The sequence below is a fragment of the Herpailurus yagouaroundi genome, unplaced genomic scaffold (genome assembly GCF_014898765.1).
Source record: "Herpailurus yagouaroundi ecotype Mexico unplaced genomic scaffold, PumYag 192, whole genome shotgun sequence".
Classification (NCBI taxonomy): Eukaryota; Metazoa; Chordata; class Mammalia; order Carnivora; family Felidae; genus Herpailurus; species Herpailurus yagouaroundi.
The window spans coordinates 20189195-20205556 of NW_024412423.1; the positions used below are offsets into that span (position 1 = coordinate 20189195).

At 43.9% G+C, this 16362-nt stretch overlaps 1 protein-coding gene and 1 pseudogene across 3 annotated transcripts in view; one reads left to right on the forward strand and one right to left on the reverse strand.

Moving 5' to 3' along the window:
• The first annotated feature begins 2371 nt into the window (after positions 1-2371).
• The window catches only part of HSPA4 (heat shock protein family A (Hsp70) member 4), a 49549-nt gene continuing 35558 nt past the window's right edge, over positions 2372-16362 (forward strand). Inside the window, exon 1 of one of the 3 annotated variants that reach the window (XM_040444474.1) lies at positions 2372-2739. In XM_040444474.1, coding sequence (XP_040300408.1) covers positions 2633-2739 — 107 coding nt within the window. In that variant the 5' untranslated portion in view covers positions 2372-2632. Of the gene's footprint in view, positions 2740-4445; positions 4464-16362 lie in introns of those variants that run through there. The other 2 variants (XM_040444476.1, XM_040444475.1) reach the window with 2 other exon arrangements.
• Positions 12527-13530, reverse strand: LOC121010828 (RNA-binding protein with serine-rich domain 1-like; annotated as a pseudogene).

The following is a 16362-nucleotide window of genomic DNA, read 5'->3' on the forward strand; positions in this document are numbered from 1 at the left end:
TCTCTTCATGAAAGGCAATTATAACGTGAGGATGCTTCATATTTACCTCTTTTGGCATAATGTTTAAAAAAATTTTTTTTGTTTAACATTTTTATTCTTGAGAGAGACAGAGCATGAGTTGGGGAGGGGCAGAGAGAGAGGGAGACAGAATCTTAAGCAGGTTCCAGGCTCTGAGGTGTCAGCACAGAGCCCGATGCAGGGCTCAAACCCACAAACTGTGAGATCATAACCTGAGCCGAAGTCGGATCCTGAACCGAATGAGCCACCCAGGTGCCCCTGGCATAATGTTTTTTTAAAGTTCATTCATGTTGTAACATGTAATACAGTTTTGTTCCTTTTTACGGCTAAATAATATTCCATCGCATGCATACACCATGTTAAAAATCCATTGTTCCATCAGTGGTTATTTGGTTTGTTTTCACCTTTTGGCTTATTGTGAATAATGCTATGAACGTGGGTGTAGAGTATCTGTTCATCTCTGCTCTTTGTTGAAAGGCTCTTTCTGGGGTGCCTGGGTGGCTCAGGTCATGATCTCACCTTTTGTGGGATCCAGCCATTGGGTTCTGTGCTGACAGTACAGAGCCTGCTTGGGATCCTGTCTCTCCTCTCTGCCCCTCCCCTGCTCTCTCTCTCTCTCTCTCTCTCTCAAAATAAATAAATAAACTTAAAAAAAAAAAACTTGCTGCTTCTGCTCCCATTACCCACTACTTCAACCTCCCACCCCAGGTAGCACCCAATACTTGTTTTTATTTTTAAAAATTTTTTTAATGCTCATTTATTTTTGAGAGATAGAGAGACAGAGTGTGAGCTGGGGAAGGGGCAGAGAGAGAGGGAAACAGAGAATCCGAAGCAGGCTCCAGGTTTCAAGCTGTCAACACAGAGCCCGACGCCAGGCTGGAAGCCACAGGCAGCAAGACCGTGAAGGGAGCCGAAGTCGGACTCAACCGAGGGAGCCACCCAGGCGCTCCCACAATACTAGTTTTTAAAGACAAAGCCCATTTGGTTTAGCCAAAACGTAAGAACTGTGCGGCAATTTGCAAGTGTAAAGGCAAACAATCTGGCCTTTGGGCATGGCTCCAGGAGACTGAGGTGTGTGTGTGTGTGGGGTGCAGATTTGAGAAAATGTACTTTCTTCTTGGCTCATTCATTAAATGGTGCAATTGTTCTAGCTTTGAGATTGAGATCTTCTACTCAGGCTAGGTTCCAACAATACAGAAGTTCTTGTAGTTCTCAGCAACCCAGACTCTATTGCTGTTTTTGTTGTTTTGTTAACAACTTGAAAGCAGACTTCTGCTTTTCTGCAAAGTCCTAGTCTCCACCACTTTGTGCATAACAATTTCCACTTCCATCCCTTTTACTTTTTTTGGTTATCCTTGTGACCAGTTTTGGATTCAGGTTTGGGGGGGAGGCGGTTTGAAAGATTACACACTTAACACCCTTAAGGAAAAGACATGAAATAAATATTGACAAAAAAAAATCACAACACATTACTGAAGACTTGGAGGTCCAGATTCCACTGCTGAGATCTCTTCAATCAATTCATCAGAAATGCTTATTGCACAGGGCTGGTTTCCGATGGCACGCTGGCTTCCCGTCCTCAATCTGATACACTGCGGAAATGAGGGGCTCTAAAGTGAGATTCCTTAGCCTCGACTAATCCTATCATTTAGTAGCTGGTCTGAACGGACCTAGGTAGCGTGTCGTTCATCCGTGTCCCTCGCATTTAGCTCAGGACAGATGCTTGGAATGTTCTGGAGATTTCAAGATTTAAGTCACGTAGGTTCCTACAGAATGGTGAAGCACGGCTGAGTGAAAAAACCACCGCGGTGGGACTGAGAAGATTCCTGCCCTTCGCCGGATAGGGCGCGGTCCTGGACTTCAACAGAGCCCCTGCCCAAGGCCCTGCTTAGGGCCGCATTTCAAGGGCGTCCGTGTCCTCTATCGACTGACCTACACCGAGGGGAGCAGAGAAGGCTCTCTGGATTTCGAAGATTAGTTTGCGCTCCCATTTGGGGGCGCAACACGTCCCACAACCGGAAGCTTCTTTGATAAAGAAAAACGGCGGAAGTAGACCAACGGCGCCCCCTCAGTATTTTGCCCCATGCTGGCCCTCCTACTTTCTTCTGGAAGGGGAGGTGCCCCAGTGCTCTTTGCCGCCGTGGGGAGTCGCTGCGGCGGGTTCCGTGCGCAGTCTCAATTGGCTTCCCAAGCATCTTTCCGCCGCTCTGTCCCTTCCGAGGTTCTCGTGCCTGGACGTGACGTCCGCTTGTCGCAATTGGGGGCGGAACCTCAGAAGGAAAGGCGTCTGAGCCGGCGTCTCGCGAGAACATTCCTTTCCTTCGCAGTTCTCGCGCTACAGCTTCACTCTCGTCGCGACGAGATCTTTCGAGATCTTCTCCGCCCCCGCTACCGGCGCCCTCCTCTGCGGCCGCTGAGCCGGAGCCGGCCTGAGCAGCGCTCTCCGCTGCGGCTTCCTTCCCACATCTAGGCGCTCGCGAGGACACTCTCCCGTCTCCCGCGAGTCCCCATCCCCTGGCCCACGCGGCTTGCTCTCCACGCGCCAGCCCCGCCGGGGTCCGTGTCCTGTTTCGCTGGCCGGACCTGGGCTCGAGCCCGAACTGTAGCCGGCGCCATGTCGGTGGTGGGCATAGACCTGGGCTTCCAGAGCTGCTACGTCGCTGTGGCCCGCGCCGGCGGCATCGAGACGATCGCTAACGAGTACAGCGACCGCTGCACGCCGTGAGTGTGGGCCGGTCCGGCCGCGTGCACGGGGAGGGGGTGGGTGGGAGGTAGCGCCTGCTCTGGTCGGAGACCCTCGCGCCTTGGGAAACGCGGGCCGGGGAATCACCTCCGTTTCGAACCGAGGCCCGGGTGGGTAAGGAACTCCCACTGGGTGTCAGGTCACAGTGGCCGCGGCTCGCTGTGAGTGTCTGCGCCAGCGGCGAGGCCTTTTTCCACTGGCCTGCCGGTTGAGCGAAGGCTGTGAGTGGGTACTCGTACCAGCGGAGGGTATGGGTAGGACCTGGAGGGGAGGCAGGCTTGGGATGTATAGTGGACCGAGTTCTTCCTTTAGAGGGCAGAGGCAGGCCCAGGGCGTAGTAGCGTATCTTGAGCCCACCACAGAGTTCGGAGCTTGGCAAACAGCAGGCGCCTAATAAAAGTTAGTTGAATTGTACGGGATCCGGTGTCTGCCGGCCGTCTGAAGATGGAGCGGCCAGAATCCCACGTGAGTGGGGGCGGGGCAGCACCCGGAAGAGAGGGAGCCGGGGCACCAGAGGCTCGGGCTCTGGTTGGAGCCGACAGCGGCCAGAAAGTACTTAAAATCAGTGTCTTCTTGATGCTTCTACATTCGCATTGGTTTTTCACTTGGTTTTAGTATATGGAACTATGTTGGGTCATTCTCTTTCATTCTGTGCGCATCCACACCTAACAGCGTTCCACTTTCACAGTTAATACATTCCAACCAGGGTGTTGGCCGCAATTGTTAATGAATGACTCAGGGGTTCACTTTGACTTTTAGAATCTATAGTAAGTTATGGGACCAGTATAGACACAGCTCTAAAAAATCCTGACTCACTCAGGTCTTTCCTTGGTTAAAGAGCCTGCTTGTTGACCGTAGAGATACTTTTCAATCCATTGTTTTCTTCTGGGACAAAATCTTTTTTTTTTTAATTTTTTTTTTCAACGTTTATTTATTTTTGGGACAGAGAGAGACAGAGCATGAACGGGCGAGGGGCAGAGAGAGAGGGAGACACAGAATCGGAAACAGGCTCCAGGCTCTGAGCCATCAGCCCAGAGCCTGATGCGGGGCTCAAACTCCCGGACCGCGAGATCGTGACCTGGCTGAAGTCGGACGCTTAACCGACTGCGCCACCCAGGCGCCCCGGGACAAAATCTTTTAAGAAGCCTATTATTTTCTAGGTTATCTTATTTGCCAGGTGGCCCTTCGAGGGCTTCTGTTCCAAGGCCGATTTTTCACCCTAACTTTTGTCACCTTTCAGCAGATTGGTAGCCAAACTAGATTGCTCTGTCCACTAGTCTGATCTTTGCTGCCCAGGGGCTCACACTTCCACTTGACCAGTTTCTGCCCCTTGTTTTATCTAGACCAGGCACTTGCCTGAAAACCCGTCCCAGGTCCTAAAATGTGGTTTGATGGCCCTTTCTCGATTTGTTCATAGTTTATAACAGCTTTATTGAGATATAACCCACGTACGGTACAGTCAACTCACTTAAAGTGTACAGTTTGATCGTTTTTAGTGTAGTCCCAAAACTGTGCCGTTGTCCCCACAATCAATTTTAAAACATTTTCATCCCTCCAAAAAGAAATCCTGTATTCATTAGTTGTCAGACTCCTTCCTATTTTTACAGTTTTTAACAGTGGTTTTTATGTTTTAATTTGTCATTCCAGGAAAGATACCGTGTAGTTTTCTTCCCAAGGCATTCAAGTTTTTGTTTTTGACTATTTAAGCATCAGTTTTCTATTTGATACTGTCTTCTCTAGATCCAAGTTTTCTTCATTTGTAAAGATAGTGCACTGAATCACATTTTTAACTTTTGGTCCTTTCTTGCCTAGTTTTGAACATGATTTCTCTCCAGAGAGAATTCCCTATATTGGAACGAATAGTGTTCCTGAATTTTCTTTCAGACTGTTATCTTAGGCTTTTTTTTTTTAAGTTAAAAAAAAAAAAAGACAACAGCTACAACAGTTTTACCATGAATTCCATTGTTTGGAATGAAAAGGGTTGCTTTAAGAAAAAAAAAAAAAAGCTGTTATAAACAAACCGAGGGCTGATGTGGTGTGGGTGGGGGATGGGTTAAATGGGTGATGGGCATTAAGGAGGGCCCTTTTTGGTTTGAGCACTGGGTTATGTGTAAGAGATGAATTCCTGGGTTCTACGCCTGAAGCCAAGACTATAGTGTATGTTAATGAAATTGAGAATAAAAAAACAAAAAAAAAAGATTAGTCTTTCCAAATTGGAATTAATTTTGCCTCAAAGACTAGGTGATGGGTGACCAGATACATCATGTAACTATGATAAAATACTGTCTAATACTTTTGAGCAATTGAAAAAAAATTTTTTTTAAAGTTTATTTTTGAGAGTGAGAGAGAGAGTGCAAGCAGGGAGGGGCAGAGAGAGAAGGAGACACAGAATCCAAAGCAGGTTCCGGGCTCTGAACTGTTAGCACAGAGCCCGACACGGGGCTCGAACCACAAACTGTGAGATTGTGACCTGAGCTGAAGTTGGATGATTAACAGACTGAGCCACCCAGGCACCCCTTGAGTGATTTTTTTTAATCTGTTTTCCCCATATTTTATATTTTCCAGGAACTTCTAGGGGTATCATACGTTTTGAACTAGGATTTTGCTTAGTTTAAATTTCTTTCTTGGTGTCCCAAAGTAGAAGGTGGAAGTGGAAAGGTTGATTTTTTTTTTTTATAGTAGTTATGGAAAAATGGATTTTTGTCTCAGACACACAGAGTATGATGTAGGTTTGCTTTAATGTGATAGTGGAAATGAGATGCAATTTTTGGAGAGTTGGCTATTTTGGAATTACCTCATTTCAAATTGTAGGTGTAACAGTATTTGGAATCAGTTTTGGAGGATCCAGTTAACTTTTGTCCAGAAGAGACTCTTGCTTTTCCACTAAATACAGGCTTTCTAAATTAAAAATAAATAAATAAAAAAATTTTTTTTAACATTTATTCATTATTGAGAGACAGAGAGACAGAGCACAAGCATGGGAGGGGCAGAGAGAGGGGAAGACACAGAATCTGAAGCAGGCTTCAGGCTCCAAGCGGTCAGCACAGAACCTGACGTGGGGCTCGAACCCATGAGCAGTGAGATCATGACCTGAGCCAAAGTCGGACACCCAACCAACTGAGCCACCCAGGTGCCCCAGGTTTTCTAAATTTTAGGAAATATTGAGTGCCTCCTATATGTTAGCTATTGTGCTAAGCCCTGGAGGTACTCTGGACAAATAAATAGGATCCTGCCGTCATGGGCATGGGTGATGGGGAAAAAAACAGATGCTAAACAAACAAGTCACTACTAACTGTGGTAAAGGTTTAGATAGGAAAGTATAGAATATGATGATGAGGCCTGGGTGGGGACATCTAATGTAAATTGGATGTGTGGTGGGGATGGAAGATACTCTTAAAGAAGTGCAATGTAAGTTAGGCCCTGGAGGATGAGTAGAAATTTACATGGAGGTGGTGGGTGGGTCTAAGGAAGAGCTGATCCAGGAGCTGATCCGGAACAAGTGATGAAGACCTGAAGCATTTAAAATTTTTTTTTCCAACATTTTTTATTTATTTTTGGGACAGAGAGAGACAGAGCATGAACGGGGGAGGGGCAGAGAGAGAGGGAGACACAGAATCGGAAACAGGCTCCAGGCTCTGAGCCATCAGCCCAGAGCCCGACGTGGGGCTCGAACCCACGGACCGTGAGATCGTGACCTGGCTGAAGTCGGACGCTTAACCGACTGCGCCACCCAGGCGCCCCTAGACCTGAAGCATTTAAAAGAGCTTGGTACACTTGCCTGAGAAGATCATAACTACTCTTGAGCCGTTTGAGAGAATGTTGTGAGATAGATGGACTGGAGTGAGGCAGGACTTTGTAAATCATGTTAAAGGGTTTTTATTTAGGTGCAGTAGGAGTTGATAGAATTTAAATTTTAAAAGTATGATTGCCTTTTTTTTTGTGGAGAATGGATTTATCTGAGAAGGGGAAGAGAAGAAGCAGGGTGTTACTTAGGTTATTGCAATATTATTCCATGGGGGAGTTGATGTTGCTCTCCACTAGTGTCGTATCATGCGGGGGGCAGTGTGGGTGGCTTTGAGATAAATTTTGGAGTTTTAAATTAGGAGCATCCAAGTTGATGTTGATCATAGGCTTTGGAATAAGATGAAAAGCTTATTTTTATATTTAGTGGGATTATTACAGTAGAAAGGGTACAACCTTAAAGCTCTGGAAAGAAAATGTTACTGGAATGCCAAACATTATGAAAGAATTGGGCTATACTTTCCAAAAAGAACAGTGTATAGGATAGAAAAATGAATTACTTATGAAATAATTTCTTTGTGTGAATTGTTTATATGACCCTTTTTGTGGCCCTAGTTCCTAATAAAACATTAGAAATATTAGAAATTTGAAGAGACCAAATTGTCTATCATTAGCTGCCTTTGAGAGAGCAAAAGCTGAAAGTATGTACTTTCTGGTTAACTGGGAGATCAATAATTGATACTTGTGCGAGGAAAGTATTCCTATGAAGTTCTTGTTTTTGCATGTTATGTAGAGCTAATTATAGCAGGTGGATCTTGGATCTTTTGGATTCAAAGAAAAGGCAAGTTACTTTGTTAACTAAAGTTCAGACTGCTTATCCCATTTACCTTCTTATGTTGAATTGAAGAAATCATGAAAATAGTTCCTTAGAATCACTAATGAGCTAAAATACAATTTTGTATACAAAGTGGGTAGACTATTTGACAGGAACTTTATGCCATTAGGTTCTAAATTAAAAAAAAATTTTTTTTTAATGTTTATTTTTGAGAGAGAAGAGCGAGTGGGGGAGGGGCAGAGGGAGACACAGAATCTGAAACAGGCTCCAGGCTCTGAGCTGTCAGCACAGAGCCCAAGGTGGGGCTCGAACCCATGAATTGTGAGATCATGACCTGAGCCAAAGTCAGCACTTAACCAACTGAGCTACCCAGGCACCCCTGAATTGGGTTTTCTACATTAAAACATTTTTTTTCTTGACCTAACAAGATACATGTTTGTTGTAACAAAAAAACACTATGTTGCTAAAGTTTCTTGTCCTTCTCATTATTTGTTATTTGTTGTGTATCCTTGTATACCTTTTTTACAGACTTCTGCAAATATACATAGGGGAGTGGGTGTGTTTAAACAAATAGGATCATACTATATTTTGTAAAATTTGTACACATATATTTTAATTTTTTTTTCAACGTTTTTTTTATTTATTTTTGGGACAGAGAGAGACAGAGCATGAACAGGGGAGGGGCAGAGAGAGAGGGAGACACAGAATCGGAAACAGGCTCCAGGCTCTGAGCCATCAGCCCAGAGCCCCACGCGGGGCTCGAACCCACGAACCGCGAGATCGTGACCTGGCTGAAGTCGGACGCTTAACCGACTGCGCCACCCAGGCGCCCCTGTACACATATATTTTAGACATCCATAGATAGGAATCTATCTTCTTAAATGTGTAATTATAAAAAAAATTATTTATTTTGAGAGGGGGAGAGAGAGAGAGAGAGGGTGCTAGTGGGGTAGGGGCAAAGAGAGGGGAGAGAGAATCCCAAGCAGTCTTTGTGCTCTGCGCTGAGCTGGACTTTGGGCTCAATGTAACCACCCTCAGATCATGACCTGAGCTGAAATCAACAGTCGGACGCTTAACCAATTGACCCACCCAGGCGCTCCTGTACTTCTATTTCTGTTGGATAGAGTTCCAGATGTGAAATTGCTGGGGCATAGAATATGCAGTTGACCCTGTATATCAGTGTGGAGTTCAGGGGTGCTGCCTTCTGTGCAGTCGAAAATCTGTATGTCAAAAAAGATTCCAATAACTTCACTACTAGTAGCCTACTGTTGACCAGAAGCCTTACTGATAACGTAAATGGTCGATTAACACTTAATTTTGTATATATGTTCTATTTAAAGTAAGTTAGGCAAAAGAAAATCTTACTAAGATCATAGAGGAAATACATTTATACCACTGTACTGTATGAAAAAATCCATGCATAACTGGACCCACACATTTCAAACCTGTGTTCAGGGGTCAGCTGTATATGCTTAAAGTACTGCTGCCAGGATACTTTACACAAATATAAAGGATTAATTTGTAACAGGAAGATAAGTGATTTCTCTCACTGGAATTGTGAGGATTGTAATGAGTTAAAACTATGCAACGTTTTTAAGATAAAGCCAGACACAGTAAATATTGCCAAGTATTTTCTAGTATTGCTGTTACTACCTTTTTGTATTTTTTTAATTAATCCTATTCATTAATGGATTATGTTAGGATAATAAAATGAAGCTATTGAAGTTTGCCTTAAGGGTTCATAATTTGCAGCTTTTAATGTGCAAATCTTAATGCCTCAAGAATTTGCTGTGTTGGGGGCTCCTGGGTAGCTCAGTAGGTTACTTGTCTGACTCTTGATCTTGCTCAGGTCTTTATCTCAGGCTCATGAGGTTAAGCTCCACTTTGGGCTTCACACTGGGTGTGGACTTTACTTAAAAAAGAAAAGGGGTGCCTGGGTGGCTCAGTTGGTTGACTGTTCGACTTCAGCTCAGGTCATAATCTTGCTCAGGTCATGATCTCATGGTGAGTTTGAGCCCTGTACGAGCTCTCTGTCAGCACAGAGCCTCCTTCGGATCCTCTGTCCTTCCTCTCTGCTCCTCCCCTGCTTGAGTTTTCTCTGTCTCTGTCTCTCTCTCTTTCTCTTTCAAAAATAAACTTTAAAAAGTACATTAAGAAAAAGAATTTGATGTGCTTTGAGAGTAGTGTATCGTTTAAGTGTGAGCTGTTTGGTCTGTTAGATGTTAATTTTGGAGGTACTTCCTAGTTCAGGGGTAAGAGGATAAGCAGTAGCACAGGATAGAAGGATAGTAGCAGAGGATAGATAAGTAAGCAGAGGATAGTCTGATTAAGCTCTTCCATGATGCTTTTGCTTAAATCTATTATTTGATAGTCTAAAGACTAGTATGGATTCTGTGATAAATTCATTTTCTTATATTGGTTAAGAAAGCGAATTAGAGCAACAGCTGTTTTAATATCCTGAGCAGTTCTACACATTCTTAGAAACATGAAACTGCCTTTTAAGGATCTGTGTTGATTGCAGCTGTTCATAACATCCCATTAGAATGTGCATAAATATTTGGTCAGTAGTATTTCTTACCCAGGAAGGGGAGAATGATGTTATTCTCTGGCCTAAAAAAAGATGGTTATTTCTAGGACTTAACTATTAGAACAGGGGAGTCTTGAACTTAATTTGAATTAATTTCAAGTAAAGCAACCTGTAATTGGGAGTGGAGGAAAAGTAATGTCAGTCAAGTAGACAAGTCTCTGTTTTTAGCAGCATTGACTTGGAGTTGTGTGGCATAGAGAGGAAGTACAAGATAAAGATTCCTGCTGCCTAGAGGTGTAACCATTCTAGGTGGAAACACGAATGAGATAAAGCAGTAGTAAATAGCATAAGAGAGTAAGAACAGTTGTGGACAGGTTATTAAGTACAGATTTAAGCTATCAATGCAGAGGAAAGGTTGCATGCCTGGGGGATGGAGTGATGAGGAGAGGCAGGGATGGGGCTTGAGCACATAGGATTAAAACTCATGGAGGAAAGGATTGGGATGGTCTAAGTGAAGGTTTAGAAGTGGGAATAAATTTAAGGGTTTTGGTAGGCAGTATGAGAAGCAGATATATATGGGAGTTGGAGCCTGGTGGTACTGATTTTGAATCTTAGATGCTCATATTTACCAGTTATGTTTCAGGGCGCATTAACTTCTTTTATAAAATTGGGTCCATAATAGTTCTTTTCTCCGAGTACCTGGGAAAATCAAGTGTAGAATGCTTACTTAGTACACTGCCTGGCATATGAAAGGTGTGGGAGCTTGACCTGTTCGGCTGAAGGAGAGGCTTCCTGCCATAGATAAAGATTGGGTGCAGGCTCTGTGCAAATTTTGGAAGTTCCTGGTGAGTGGGGAGTGGTAGATATGTTTCTTTTTAATAGCTTGTTCTATCCTTGTTCCATGTAAAAATCCTAGTGGGGTGATTCGGCCCCTGAGTGTTGTTCAGATGGTGTGTTGAGGAGAAACAAACTGAATTTCAGCTTATGTGTTTTTTAGGACCTATTATATTTATTAGAATTCCGTAGGAGTATTTAATTAAATACTAAAAGTGGCCATTCCTGGTGGGGATGGTGGTTGTGGATTTACAGATGTTTATTTTCTTTGCCATACTTTGTTTTCTAATTTTCTGCAATAAGCTTACACTAATTAGAAAGTAGTGGACTAGGTTCTCGAACAGGCCCTAATATTTGACTTAGTCTCTTGGGGCTTTCTTCACATGTGAATATTAGGTTACTTGGCATAAGCTTTTATTTTTAAAATCCTTTGATTTGTGCTGTTTGGCATATTGACCCCCATTCATTTGTTCTTTTTGAATGGAAGTAGGGCTTTTTATTCCTCCTAGGTAGATCATTTTGAAGATGGCTGACTGGATTTTAATGGATAGCTTGAAGGTGAAGCAGAACTTTTATAGCAAATTAGTTTGTATATTTTTATTTTTATTTTTTTATTTTTTTATTTTTTTAAAGTTTATTTATTTTTGGGACAGAGAGAGACAGAGCATGAACGGGGGAGGGGCAGAGAGAGAGGGAGACACAGAATCGGAAACAGGCTCCAGGCTCCGAGCCATCAGCCCAGAGCCTGACGCGGGGCTCGAACTCACGGACCGCGAGATCGTGACCTGGCTGAAGTCGGACGCTTAACCGACTGCGCCACCCAGGCGCCCCAGTTTGTATATTTTTAAATGACACTCAAACCAGGGCTTCATGGAGCTATAATAATAGCTAATATTATTTATAATGTACCAGCCTCTGATATAAGCCCTTTAATAGTGGATCACCACATTTAATCTTGGTAACAGGTATGAGGTAGGTGCTGTAATTTTCCCCATTTTATTCATTTTTTTTCCGATCTGCATTCTAATCCCAGGTTTATTCAACACATTCCTTTCACTCTACACAGTAAAGTATAAACACCACAGTGCCCCAAATGCTACAAGTTATAAAACTCAAAAACAAAATTTACAGTACTGACTGTATAATAAAAGCCAAAAAGTACTATACATATTGCCAAGGTAACCTGCAAAAGACCCCCCCCATGAATAACAGCTGCAGTAGAGGGGTCCTTGCAGTTATGACTCTGCAGAGCTGGCTCTCAACTTGTTCACCAATTTCAGAGAGAAATGCAGACCTGGGATGTGGGTGTGTGTGCATGAGTACATGTAAAAATAGAACCATTTTCGGGAACTAACACGGAGTGTTTGACCCTAGACATTGGAAGAGGACTGGAGCAGGGGAGCAGGGCCAGGCTAGCAGGAACAGCAGCTGCTCAAAAGTGCGTTCCTTCCTGAGAGATCCTGCAGACCAATAAGCAAGGGCATGACCAGGCCACCAGATTAGGCCTCCGTCATTTGTGGATATGAAAATCATACCCCCAGGCTGGGGCTGCACTGCTACCCTGTTTGTCCTTGATGACTTTGCCACTAAAGTGACTCTCTCTTGAGCTCCTGAAAACTGGAGAGCATCTTTATGGGCACAACCCCAAACCAGTAATACTCCTGCAACTGGAACTCTGCTGTCAGAGGAAATGTCTCAGTTGCTGTTGTTTGGGCCAACCTTGAATAAGGAATTTCTTTCCTCCCTACCAATCCTGTTTTGCTTAGAAAAGTGACAGAACTGAAGTGGATGGGATAGAAGTCACGGCGCAGAGGTTCGGTGGCCCTATTTATCGGGAGGAGTTGGAGCTGGAGCAGCTCCTGTGGCCACAGCAGCCACCAGGGGAGTGACATCCCCGGCACACGGGGAGGCCTGCGCCTCAGGGAACTCTGTCTTTTTATCTGTGGGGGTGACTGGCACCACATGGTCGGGGGTGGCAGCATTCTTCTGGGAGGGCTGAATCACCTGGGGGCGGCCTAGGCCAGGGAGCCAGCACAGCTGTGCCAGTGATCTCTTGACCATTGATTTGTCCTTTGTCCAACACCTCGTTCATCTGGATTCTCAGACTCCATAGACGCTTAGCCTGTAGACAGATGGGGGTGCATCCTAGAAAGGATGTAGAGGTTGTAGAAACAAGCACGTTAATCATTTAAGTTTTCCCAGAGGTGGACAATGTCTTCGTGATGTGGTCCGTGTTCACGTTCCTAGTGAGCCTTCTGATGTGCACTTGGGTTGGTTTAGGGGAAGGACTCTGCTTTTTCCTTTCCTTTGCACCTCTTTTGGGTGGTTTGGATTTCAAGTGGGAGCACCGTCTATTGTCGTGTCGATGCCTAGGACTCTGTGAGCCAGAGGAGCTGCTGGAGCTGGAGCTGGAGCTGCAGGGCACGCTGGAACTTCCCCAGCAGCTAGATGCTAAAGAGGAGCAAGGGCCTCTGCTCACACCTGTGCTGGTGGTAGAGCTGGACCACGACCTGGTGTTGCTGCCACCAGAGGAAGCATGGAAGCACTGCATCTCTTCCAAGCTTTATTCCTGCGGTGATCATTCTCGCTAGACTACTTGGTGGCCCCTTTATCTTTAGAATGATCCTGGGACTTGTCGGCAGAGTGATCTTTGCTTTTGGTAGGAGAAGGAGCCGTCTTCTGCCACCGTGACCTTCTCCTGCTCTCCTCAGCTGTTAAGGCTGATGCCCTAACTTCCCCATTTTGGAGACAAGCAGATAGAATTTCAGAGATGTTAAGTGGCAGAGAGGTCATGCAGCTAGAACGGCCGAGAAGGGATTTGGACAGATCCATAATGATTATACGGATTCTAGAGTCTGAACTCTTCTTACTGTGCTTGTATTCAAACCAATAAAGTTGATGGCAAGGTGGAAAACCTAAGGATTTCTTTCTTTAGTGCAATGGGCTTACTATTAAAGAACTTTGTGGAGTGTAATTTGCTTTGTAGTGATAGGATATTGATGATTTTCTATGATATGCTAAGGAAAATGTGGACTTTCCACATACTTGCAGGAGTTATGCCTTGTTTGAGGTGTTAGTACTGTATCATGTGGTGAAGATTGACATTCCAGTAGTGACATTTGATTGTTCTGTAAGAAGTTGTAACAGTAGTGTGTGTATGTATGAGCCAAAAAAGGATGAATACAGCTGACTCTTGAACAGTTTTAGGGGTTAGGGGTGACAATCCTTTGCATAGTCAAAAATCTCCTTGTAACTTGACTAATCAAAAACTTAACTATTAATAGTCTACTGTTGATTGGCAGCATTACTGAAAAACAGTCAACACATTTTATGCATTATATGTCTTATATTCTCTATTCTTAGAACAAAGTAAGCTACAGAAAAGAATTGTCAGTAAGAAGAAAATGAAGAGAAAATACATTTATAGTACTGTACTGTATCACAAAATACCCATAGTTCAAACCATTGTTGTTCAAGGGTCAACTGTAATTTGAACTGAGACCAACTTTTATTTAGCTTTTCAAGATGTGCAAAACAGTTTTTTTCTTTAATTTTCTTTAACATTTATTTATTTTTGAAAGAGAGAGAGAGAGAGACCAAGCACAAGCAGAGGAGGGGCAGAGAGAGAGGGAGACACAGAATCCAAAGCAGGCTCCAGGCTCTGAGTTGTCAGCATAGAGCCCTATGCGGGGCTTGAACCCACAAACTGGGAGATCATGACCTGAGGCAAAGTTGGACGCTTAACTGACTGAGCCACCCAGGCACCCCAAAAATTTTAGATCCCTGCCTCAAACCACATACAAGAAAAATTCCTGATTAGTCAAATATTTAAAGGTTTATAAGTTAAATTTCAAAATAAAACCATATATTTACTGTTAAAGCAGTTGTAGATTTTAAAAGTAGGTAAAAATGTTAACTGACTTCAAGAACATTACCTACGGCAGCTCTGTATAATAGAACATTCTTTGAGGTGGAGGTGTTCTGTATTGCATAGCCCAAAGTCCAGCAAGTTTTAACGCAATTCTGGTAAGTTTTAAGAGGTAGAAATAAGATTAAGTCTTACTTGAAGGACATTGGGAAGGATTCACAGACAGAGTGGGTGATGCTTCTGGAGAATGAGTGAGATGCATATAGAAGGGCCAGGGCATTTCAGGTGGCAAAAGTGGTATGAGCAAAGCAGAAGGATTGGATGACTAACTTGTGTTGGGTCACTTTGCCTGAGATGTGGGTGGAAAATGGGGTTGGGGTTGGGTTGGTGAGAGGTCTTAAGTTCCACAGTTAAGGAACCTGGGCTTTATTTGTTGGTTATTGATTTTGTTTGGAAGGTAATCACAAGCAAGACCACTTCAGAGTTCTCCAGGTAGAAGGGAAAATTAACCTTCAACAGGATATATAATGAAGTTGAGAAAATTAATGTTTTTTATTGTAAGACCCAGCACTTGTTTTGAGGAGATGAAGGTTTGAAGAAAGGGCTGCAGGAAACAATGGAAGATAAATAATGTTGCCCTATAATTATGTTGGGATTGAGGTGTTGGTGTGATACACCTTAGAAATTCAGCTCTGGTGACATTTAGAAAAGATGTGAGTTTACCATTGTTAGGCTTAGGCTAGAAGGCCTTTTTGGTTTTTTTTTTTTTTTAATTTTTTTTTGGTCAACATTTATTTATTTTTGGGACAGAGAGAGACAGAGCATGAATGGGGGAGGGGCAGAGAGAGAGGGAGACACAGAATCGGAAACAGGCTCCAGGCTCTGAGCCATCAGCCCAGAGCCTGACGCGGGGCTCTAACTCACGGACCGCGAGATCGTGACCTGGCTGAAGTCGGACGCTTAACCGACTGCGCCACCCAGGCGCCCCTAGAAGGCCTTTTTGGAGTGGAGAGGGTGAATGGAGTGGATAAGATTATCATTAGCATTTTCTAAAGGGCAATGTGGGCTGTGAAGAGATATTTATGTAGTAATGAGGACATTTAAAAAGAAATTTTATTTTATTTAAAAAAAATTTTTTTTTTCAACGTTTATTTATTTTCTTTGGGACAGAGAGAGACAGAGCATGAACGGGGGAGGGGCAGAGAGAGAGGGAGACACAGAATCGGAAACAGGCCCCAGGCTCTGAGCCATCAGCCAGAGCCTGACGCGGGGCTCAAACTCACGGACTGCGAGATCGTGACCTGGCTGAAGTCGGACGCTTAACCGACTGCGCCACCCAGGCGCCCCTAAAAAGAAATTTTAGTGGCTAGTGTTACATATATGCAGAAAAGCTAAGCTTGTTTCTAGGAGCCTACATCCAGCACATTCTAGTCCTGCAGAGTTTAGAGTTCAGAGCATATCTGAGGAGATCCTAGGCTATGCCATACTCCTACAGGGCACAGTTACCTTCAACTGCTCTGGGAGATCGGTTCACAGGGGTTCTTAACCTATAGGGTGGAAAGGGCCACTGAGGCACAGAAAGGCCCAGCCTCCTGGCAGATTGCACAGGGCTAGTAAGTTTATTAAAGTAAAAGAATTCTCAATAGGTCATTTAATATAGTCAGATTTGGATCAAGGCAATATGACTCCAGAGCTTAGTTACTCTAAATTGGAAGAACTAGGGGTCTAGGGCAGATAGAGAGGGTCCAAGGTAGGGTGTAAGGTATGGAGAAAGGATCTAGAGTCTCACTTCATTG